This window comes from Cebidichthys violaceus, unplaced genomic scaffold (genome assembly GCF_023349555.1).
Source record: "Cebidichthys violaceus isolate CVI_PGR_0920_01 unplaced genomic scaffold, fCebVio1.0.p SCAF_6, whole genome shotgun sequence".
NCBI lineage: Eukaryota > Metazoa > Chordata > Actinopteri > Perciformes > Stichaeidae > Cebidichthys > Cebidichthys violaceus.
Genome location: NW_027176816.1, coordinates 15,033,606 through 15,043,272, shown reverse-complemented (window position 1 = coordinate 15,043,272; position 9,667 = coordinate 15,033,606). Strand labels below are relative to the sequence as shown.

The window sequence follows — 9,667 nt, the reverse complement described above, 5'->3', positions numbered from 1 at the left end:
TGCTGCCCTGCAGGCCTCTCTCACTTGTCTCAGTAGGAACAGCATGCTATAATATTCACATTAACTATGACTATGCTCACTTCAAGCGCCTTACTTAAGCCATGGCAGAGTGACACTGAGCCAGCATGAACAACACCAGGGGGCTGAAACAGAGGCAGCTAAACGAAACTCAGCCATCGGTCCTCTGCCAGCGAAACAGCCTCTGATATAGACTCGTGTGAGCAGCTCGTAGTATCCGTAGGTGTGCCAAGTTACGTCGTCCGGATATGGGCAGGAGTTCCTCCCTCTGCTGCTCCAGCCTGCTCAGCCTGCTTTCATACACATACACACACTCTCAACCCACAACTCGTGTATTTGCCAAAGGTAAGTGAACTTATCTCATTTCTGATCAATCGTTTCCTCTTTTTGGAATTGCTTGCGTTTGTTGCTCGAGCGATATATTTATATATATATTTTTTTCTTTTTAAAACGCGAAGTTGTATCTCTGCTCTTTGAACTAGGCAGCATATATAACGTTAGCAGTCTAAGTATTGTAACAGAAATGGAGTTTAGCGTCGAAATAATTGCATTGACTTTCAAAATATTCAAACTAAACCATGTAAAGTAGTTTGCGCTCAGAACGTTTTTCTGTGACGTTTTCCAGCGGGACGACGGGATGGCGGGCAGCATACTTTACGAGGCCCCGCCCCGTTCTTCCTCAACAGGCTGTCTGACTGTCTGTCCGCTCCTTTGACTGTTTGTCCATCTGTCCTTCTGTCTGTCTGGTCTATCTTTTCATCCATCCGCAGATGTCTTTGAGTGAGAAAAGTGATGGGGAGATCAGCAAGCTGCTCGCTGAGTATGGCATCAAACATGGACCCATAGTCGGTAAGAAAAGTGCACACATGAACGACTTCATGAACGAAGTCCTTCCTGAGATCCTAACTGCTCAGCTGTAGGTGAAGCATGCAGGGTTTTATGAATACAACCGAGTTTAGAAATCATTCACTAAAATGATAGGGACCTTATTTATTTCAGCTTTGTGTTTGTGTTTGCATCATTTACAAAATGTGTGTTATACAATAATGTATTTATACAATAATACTATGTTATTACACTATAATTATGCTAGATATTGTGTTGTTACATTGAACCTATAAACTAAAGAACATATATACTGTATGTCTGTCAGGGGAGACAGGTGTTTTGTGTGATGGTCAGCACAATGCTAACCCTATCCTGGGTAAAGTGGACAGTACGTTCTCTGCCTCTCATCTCCATCACCTTCTCTGTCTTTTTCTCTTTGGGCTTCCCTTTTGGTAATAAATAAGAATATAATGAGATGAAATACAACCAAACTCCTGAGCCAGTTTCCTCATACATAGATTCATTCAAACTGTTTTTTTAATTTTACGCTTCAAATGATAAAACTCCTTCAATTTATTCTCCAAATATTTCCAACACCTAGACGATGCAGACAAGTCATGTTTTGTATATTTGTGTCTGCTGTGTTAAGGATATTGAAGCTCTGTTAATGTGTTTGTGTAAACATAGACTCCACTCGAAAGCTGTATGAGAGGAAGCTTGAAGTGGCCATGGAGAGCGCTCCGGTGGAACCCTCGTCTGATAGGACCTACTACAGGGAGGAAGGTAGGGGGCTCCTCAGTCTGCTGTGTGGCACGTGGTTCGTTGTTCATGTGTTGGTCTATAGATGTACTATCACCATGCAGCGAGCGGCGCCACAATCACTCCTGAAGTGTGCGTGTGTGTTTTATGGGCTGTTAACAAAAAACAAAAACAAAAAAAGTGCTGGTCTGGTCTGCTAGATGGACAGTCCAGTCCTGAGACTAGTGAACTCTTTCACGTCAACTTCCTTTCAATCTTAGTAAAATAGTAAAACATGGCAAGAAACGCTTCACGTGTGCTCTGACATTAGAAATGAAGAACAGGGGGGAGAACTCAACTGGAACATCCTGGCCTTTTCACTCTGAGAACTGTTACACTGTAAGTCACCAACCAGTCAATGTGTTGTAGTTTTAACACGGATCAAAGAGGACCAACAGCTAAAACAGTCTTATTCAGGTCAGGTCTTTAAGGATGTGCAGGAAAAGCAGGTTGTTAATCTGTTTCTCTGTCTGTGTAGATCGGATGCAGGTGTTCAGAAGATGTTCTACCTCATTACAAACACTATGACTGTAATACCTGGCGTAAACGCTTATTAACGCTTTATTACTATAACACCTGCAAGTGGGGGGACAAAAAGTCTCGTTGTCCCCCCTATTCTAGCACCGGTGCCACCACCCCATAATAGTCAAATATTCAGCCCTATCTTCTCTCCATATTTGTTATTGATTAGCCTTTCAAAAAGAACATTGTCTCTCCCGCTGGCCACTCAGAGGGAGTTCTATTCTTTACAAAAAGTTCATCTAGTAAAACAAATACAAACTCATTTAATTAGATGAATCACCTTATTTGAATTGAGAATATTGTTTTTTATTTGAATTGTGTTGTTTTATTTCAGGGTGATGATGTCATGAACTATGACAATAGAGACTGTAAGCTTCATTTGAAAGCTTTAATAGAAGCTTTGCATGTAAAAAAAGAAGAGATCCGGTACAACCCTAATGTCCAGCCATGTGCACAAATGAATGTGGTATTTGAGGATGCCTGAGCTGGTGCTGACTGCTGAAATAAAAGTAATACCCCCCCCGAATACATACATGCTGCTCTAACTATTCTAAATCAGTTATAATTACAGGCCAGTATGTAAGTGTGAACACAAACCACAACAGCGGGAGGTCTCCTCGTCAAACCTGCTATCTAGTGTTCACGTTTCAGTTCTAAATGTTTGTGTCAGAAAGGTACAAAATGTGCTAATGTGTTTTTTTTTTTCCTTCTTTACAGCAGAGGAAATAACCTACATCACATACAGTCCGGTGAGTCCTGGTTGTGTTTCCTGTGATTCTCTGTGTTTGTGCCAAATTCCTCTGACTGTTAATAATCTCACAAACTGTCCTGCTTTCATTCCCACAGGTTAGAGTAGAGTCAGACGTGTGAGTAACACTTTCAACACACACACAAACTCTTCAAACATGTTTTGTCCAAAAATGTTCCACAGGTTTTCAAATATTTCCTCGCGTACAGCCTTTGTATTGCTGGATGAATACATGCTTGTTCCAAAATCTCTTTTTTTCAAGTTTAGTGGCAAAGTTTACTTTCCAAACACGAACAACAAGTGTCAAAATAGGCCTCCATCAGATCTTATTCAGAGACGCAAATCTGAACTGTTAACTGTGGCTGGGCTTATATAGACCTGTACTCTTAGTAAGTACCACACCAAAACTAGATAAAAAATGCAATGATGCAAAATTGTGTGCCGATGGCGGTAATATGCAACAGGCTGAGTAAATATATAAAGGGTACGGTACCAGACAACCTGGTTTGTCCAGGATTGTCCTGACAGATATCTTCAAAACACTCAAATGTCCAGGTTTTCACCACCACTAACAAAATTATAATTGTTTTCAGTGCTTACATAGAAGTTTATCGTGTTCTGCCCAACTCTTTATTACCAATATCAAATCATAAACAACTATAAAGGTTCACTCAGTAGAGTGCAGATCTCATCCAGGTGTGTCTGCAACCACTGCTGCTGTATTGTGTGATTGAATACAACCAGTCCGTGAAGCGTTGTCAGACAGACAAAACAAGCGGCGGTGTAGTCGAAGTTGTCGTATAATACACTACAATAGTTCCAAAACACTGTCTGCTCGCATAGCAGCGGCTAAGCAGTGTATGGACTGGTAGTTCCGTTAGCTGTTAGCCAAACTCACTCCAAAACAATAACTGTGTGCAAACTCTGTTTACCAGTGTTATTATACAGTTTTCAGATTGGTAGCAAAGCTTGTGTGCTACGTGCTGATAGAATTGTCCTCCATCCTGATGAAAACACCTATGGCGCCTGCATGAATGTGCGGAACACTTATGGGTCAACTTATAGGTTGACCGCGATCACCATCTGTTACAAAGACGTTTACAGCAGTATAAAATGATACTTTAATATTGTACAGAGTTGAGTGAATGTACTTAGCTACTTGCCAACACTGGGGACATACTGCCAGTTGTACTGTACGGCAGTGTTGGTTACTTTGTATAAGTGTTTTTGAAATATAGCTGGATTGAAATTGAAGTGTAGAGTTTTCCTCCTTTCAGGCTGAAACGAAGAGGCAACATTGAGCCTGATGAGGACGAGGAATCGGACCAAGAAACAGAGTGAGTTTGTTGTATTAACTAGTGGTGTGTTAGAGCAACATAGTTCATTACCTGGAGTAAATATCCTTTCCCCTCCTGTGCTTCAGGGCCCCTGTCCAGAGCACCAACAGAACAGCCAATCACAGCGCGGTACGACCCAGGGAGCTGGACAGACAGTCCGGAGGCAGCGGGTGGAAGGTGATCCGGCTGCTGCTGCTGTTAGCTGTGTTAGCAGCTGCCCTCTACTACGTCTACTGCCATGTGCTGAAGAACGAAGAGAATCCCTTTAAGATTCAATGATCTGATTGGTTGTGAGGATGTCCGGGTTTCTTCTCCATCAGCAGAGAGAACACACAGTTCGACCACATTCCATCAACTTGTAAATGCTCTCTATTTCTTAGTGTTACCACGTCAGGGAAATGAACCAAAGCCTGATACATCATGTTCCTTTGTGTCGTCAGTGTTGTCCCAATTATATTGGGGGGGGGGGGCAGCCTGCCCCGTCTATTGTACCAACGAGGAATTTTTTTATTAAATTAATTTGCCTTAAATAATGTCCATTGATCTTGTGTAGTTCAAGTTTTGCATTTCTGAATGTTTAGCTGTTATGAGATTGTTTCTTTGCATAGACTGCATTGTTTGCTTCAGTTTTAGCATTCGAAGTTGCAGCAAGATGCACTTCCAAGATCCGCACAGCATCTGACAAATAAGCAAAGCAGCCAAAAATATCTAGAGCTCCCTCTTTGTCCAAAAGCTGTTCCAAACACGTCAGTGAGCCACACTTTTGCATGGGGTTGCCATAAACACACAAAATGTAGTTTGTTTTTATTAGAGCACCAAATGTGTCTTACTGCACAGCTGAAAATAGTCCCTCATAAATGCATTATTTCCTCCTATTTAAGTAAAAATGGTATACATTTTTGAGCCAGTAAAGATTTCCATCTCCAGTAGGAACCAGTGGGCTTATTGAGAGTTTGGGTTTTTTTCATGGGGTTTATTGGCAATAAGAGAAATAAAGAATACTGCTAGCCTCTTCTTTCATTTCTTTGCTTTCTTGCATGCAGTGTTTTCCTTCTCTCTGGAGTTTTTATATTTGATTTGTTTGATGCGGCTGTTCTGCGAGTTGGTCTTATTTCTTAGATATACATGTTGTCATGTAGCACAACAGACTGAGGATGTCTTTATTTCCAAGCTGTCCTCGTCACGTCCAGTCAAAAACCAAAGGCTGTTGTCTGTCTAAATGTTTTGGGGAATAAAAACAAATTAAATAAAGTGTTTGAAATTTATGTAAAACATCAAGATCAATTCCAAAAGGATGCAAAGATGTTACTGAGGTGGAAGTAAGAGTATTAACAGAATAGTAGACGTGTTTCGAGACATGCAACAGTCAAATATTAAGTCATGAATTCATTTATTTGCTTACAAAACTTGAGCTCAGTGGAGTGCTGCAGGGATGATGTATTTTTGTAGGTCAACCCAGAATCACATTCTTCCATTTGATTTTGGATTATTGCAGAATATAAACTATGAGACAACAAACATATAAGATATTTTAGAAGATAATCTTCACCACTTTTAATGATTTTTGAAGAATGCAATCAGCAGAAGTAACCCCCACTAAGCATCCAACTTGTAATCTGATTTCACGTGCTCACCTCTTCTACAAAAGTCTTCCACTAAAGGTGGAGTAGTGAGTACATGAGTTTCAAAGTTTGGCGTGAAGACAGAACAAAATCAAGGCCTTGAAAGTCTTTGAAAATAGACATCTGTCATTGAAAGTGCTTAAATTTATATATTTTGTGCATCAATAGAAATTGTTTTGAAATTAGATTGTGGGCTATCTCGCTTCCATAACATCTCTTTCAGTAAGTCTTTCAGTCTAGTGCAGAGAAAACATCCAAAATACACATTCAGCTGTTTATTTTACTATTTTGTCAATTTGTGTCTGTAGATTTCTCCTAAATTCACTAGAAGTTATCATTAGATAATGCTTCATTTGCATATTTAAAATAAAAAAAATGTAAAACTTCTAATACAAAAATAATGGTCTTAATGTGAGTTATCAAATGGGGAAGTTGAAGTTTCCTTTTTGTCCTCTGTTCTCCTGGCTAAACAGCCTCCGTTCTGCTGTCTGCATGTGTGTGTTCTGCAGTTGTGTTGTCGTTTCACCTGCCTGGAAAAAGTGCGATGGTCACATGCATGCATGAGTGATTGAAGTCGAATGATGCAGGTTAAACAGAGGCATTTTAAATATTCTCAGTATTAAATCTTGATCTGTGTCTCAAACTGTGCTGTGTTGGGTCCTTAAATTTGAGGAAATTTGATGTTTAAGGTGTAGGAACTTTTTAAACCAACTTTTTAAAGACATGTAAAAGCTTCAAATTCACAAGTGGACTACGTATAGAATATACCATAGAAACAAAACGTTCAAATATCTTAATCTCCACAAACCTTATCTCAGACATCTAACCAAGAACCCATTCAACAACCCCATTGACTTTGAGATGAGGGAACCAGACTTGCAAAAATACTAACTCATCTCCAGGTTTTAGGAGCCATTTCTGCAGCGCTCTATTCCACCAATCTAACAGGAAGCACACTGCAGTGGAGTCTGCCGGCATGTGGACTTGAGGGCAGATGAGGCAGTGGTGATGCTCTCGAGCTGAGGTTTGTGGTTGTGTCTTTGGTTGAGTTGAAATTTAACAGCTGTGATCCTGAATGCAGGTTGTGGTCGATGATCTCTGATGTTTTGCTTGATGAGTTTTTGGTCCCAGCCTGGATCCACAAAAGCCTCTCACCATGAATGTGGGGTGGATCCAATAAATCCAGTCAGGAATTAAAAGTTTATTCCAGCTGGAGAATCTTTGCCCAAAGTCGTAATTTGAACAGGGAGTTGATACAGAAGTTATAAAAGGACCTTTAGATATAAAGGCTTTGAGATGACAGGTGAACAAGGAAATGTCTTATTGTGGTCCAAAACCTGGTCTAAATGCCACCAGTCATGTTGTGGTCGATGGGCAGAATGGAAAGCGGAGGCTGTGATATTGACATTGCAGGTGAATCGAATGACCTGTGAAGAAAACCAAGAACAAGGTTCAAGAGTTTACAACAGTAACAGAGCCTTCATTGTCTCCGTGTGTTCTGTAACGGCCCATACCTGAGAGCATGTCCATCAAATCCCAGCGCTGTGATGAAGATGTTGATGAGGACGGTGAAGAAGACGAACACGGTTGCTGCGTTGTTCATCCTGTTCAGCTTGGCGTGTTTCCTCACGTCGTTGAGATCGTACTTCACTGCTGACACAGAATCGCACAACAGCAAAAGCTAAGCGAGCTACATAAGAAGATGATGACAGAAAAATAGACAAAGACAGGGAGGAAAAACTTTGTACAAGAGCCAGAGACCTTTTTTATATTTAAGGAAGTTGCTCACCAAAGAGTGGAGTTTAGTTTGATCTGGCTACTAGAAGTAGTACAGCAAGTCTGACAAGATAGTTTTCTAAAGAAGGGATCCTAAAGTGGCAGCCCAAAGAAAATATAACACAAAACAAACACTAAGGAAGAGTTCAAGAACCAGTTTGACATTTTGGGAAACACACTTATTTGTTTTCTTGTCCAGTGAGATGAGAAGATTGTTAGCACTCTTTGAAATATGAAACTACAGCCAGCAGCCTGTTTAATTAAGTTTGTATAAAGGTCTTTCCTGGTAGTCTGGTTTTAGGGGGTGCAGAAATTCTGGGTGACTTGCCAATAAAGACGAGCAGCAGCCCCACTAGGACCTGCAGCGTGATGGACAGAGACAGCAGGATGATGAGGGGGATGTAGAAGCGGAAGCGAGGCCCCACGTAGAGAACGGTCTTCAGCTGGGACGAGTTGGCCATCAGCAGGGCGATGTCCAGCATGCTCTGAGCCGCAGTCTTCTTAGTGGCGTAGTGATTCATGTTGATGGGCCGATGCACCTTTCCAGAGGGGGCTGTCAGTGCCTGAGGGTTGAGAGGACATAAGGTCTGAGGTGCTATTTTCCAGCCACTGTAGCCACCTTTGACTTTGAAGGATGTGATCAAAACTGTTGTTCTTTTGTTCTCTCTCACAGGGCTGATCGTCTCTGTACGTGTGTCACTGTGGTTTGTTCCAAACAGAAAGGTGTTTTGTATTTTGTTACCATGCTCTCTGTGTACTCAGGTTGTCAGAGTAGAAGTGGGAGTGGCAGAGCAGCAGGTGAGAGAGAGAGAGAGAGAGAGAGAGAGAGAGAGAGAGAGAGAATCCTGAACATGTACTGATTCCGTTCAGGCGTGTCAGGGAGAGTGAACTGAAGAATTTGAAGTGATATCAGAGTACAGGTACTCTGTTCTGTTGGTTTGTTTAAACCACATCAGTGGCAGAGGCTTTTTCTCAGGGATGTGCCCAGTCCTGTAGGTAGACAAGACGTCACACCCTGGTGCAACTCTCTCTGAGTCACACAGCCTTCATTCATCTCTACACACAGCTGACAGCTATAGAAAGACACACTGATTTCACAACTGACATTGCTGTAAAGAGATTACAGATTATATATTATATATGGTATTATTGTGTCTGACTGCGGGCCATTCACAATTAAATCCTTCATGATTGTAAATGAAAGACATTAATTCATTAACACACCTGTACAGTGTACAGCTATTAAAGTTACTTCTCGTTTGCATCTGAAGACAATATAACGCAACATTTTTGCCACTGATCTGCTCATGGCCCTCAACGAAGGATTAGGTTTTATGGGCTGGTTTGTAGCCTGTTGTAGAGAGTAGAACAGAACAGAAAAGACTAGAACAAACAATGCAATATAAGAGAACAGAAACAGAATAGAACAGAACATAACAAAAAACAATAGAACAGAAAAGAACAGTAATAAGAGAGGGCTTGTCCGTCTGTGTTGCTTACCTCTATGTCGCCCATTTTATTCAAAGCCATGTTCTCTCCGTTCAGTCTGTACGCTGTGTCCATCCTCCCTCTCTGAGCTATCAGGGAACTGTTGATGCGCTGGATGTGAGCTGTTGTTCTACAGCCACAGGAAAGCAGAGAAACAAGTCAGGCAACTCCTCCAGTCTCAGAGGCAACATGAGTGAGATCCCTCCCCCTCTGTGTCTCTCTCTTCTGTTGAACTTGTGCTTTAATTACAATTACACTTCAACTTCTAACCTCACTTCTAAATATAACATAAATAATGAGTTGTAAATAATGATAAGTTTATGTTTTTAGAGTTTCAGTTGTTCCCAGAATTCAAAGGTTCCTAATTCTGTCTCCATGTGAGACAAAAACACTCATAATCATTAAGGTTGTGTAGACGATAATGCTATATCTTTAAATTGTATTAACTGTATTCCTTTATATTGCCTGTGTATTCCTGCCAGTTCTGTCTGTAACAGTGCAGTGCAGACAGAAACTATTTTCCATTAGTG

The 9,667-nt window shown here is 41.0% G+C and overlaps 2 protein-coding genes across 2 annotated transcripts; one reads left to right on the top strand and one right to left on the bottom strand.

Moving 5' to 3' along the window:
* The first annotated feature begins 256 nt into the window (after positions 1-256).
* emd (emerin) lies at positions 257-5,271 on the top strand. The gene is made up of 7 exons (XM_068733397.1): positions 257-363; positions 789-867; positions 1,534-1,629; positions 2,884-2,915; positions 3,013-3,032; positions 4,192-4,251; positions 4,338-5,271. Exons 2-7 carry the CDS (start codon positions 789-791, stop codon positions 4,528-4,530), a joined length of 480 nt encoding a protein of 159 aa, XP_068589498.1. The 5' UTR covers positions 257-363; the 3' UTR covers positions 4,531-5,271.
* A 353-nt stretch (positions 5,272-5,624) lies between these two features.
* Positions 5,625-9,259, bottom strand: si:dkey-93l1.9 (uncharacterized protein LOC562339 homolog). The gene is made up of 4 exons (XM_068733396.1): positions 9,150-9,259; positions 7,978-8,212; positions 7,388-7,523; positions 5,625-7,300 (listed from the first exon to the last, which is right to left on the bottom strand). Exons 1-4 carry the CDS (start codon positions 9,210-9,212, stop codon positions 7,216-7,218), a joined length of 519 nt encoding a protein of 172 aa, XP_068589497.1. The 5' UTR covers positions 9,213-9,259; the 3' UTR covers positions 5,625-7,215.
* Between the last annotated feature and the right edge of the window lie 408 nt (positions 9,260-9,667).

What these genes read in the sequence shown, in the direction of transcription:
- si:dkey-93l1.9 (XM_068733396.1), bottom strand. Translation starts at nt 9,212, where the DNA reads ATGGACACAGCGTACAGACTGAACGGAGAGAACATGGCTTTGAATAAA. An exon ending in GCTGCTGCTCGTCTTTATTG is followed by an intron (nt 7,524 to 7,977) that starts GCAAGTCACCCA and finishes CTGTGTCAGCAG; the next exon opens with TGAAGTACGATCTCAACGAC. An exon ending in TTTGATGGACATGCTCTCAG is followed by an intron (nt 7,301 to 7,387) that starts GTATGGGCCGTT and finishes TTTTCTTCACAG; the next exon opens with GTCATTCGATTCACCTGCAA.
- emd (XM_068733397.1), top strand. Translation starts at nt 789, where the DNA reads ATGTCTTTGAGTGAGAAAAGTGATGGGGAGATCAGCAAGCTGCTCGCT. An exon ending in GACCTACTACAGGGAGGAAG is followed by an intron (nt 1,630 to 2,883) that starts GTAGGGGGCTCC and finishes CCTTCTTTACAG; the next exon opens with CAGAGGAAATAACCTACATC. An exon ending in CCTACATCACATACAGTCCG is followed by an intron (nt 2,916 to 3,012) that starts GTGAGTCCTGGT and finishes TCATTCCCACAG; the next exon opens with GTTAGAGTAGAGTCAGACGT.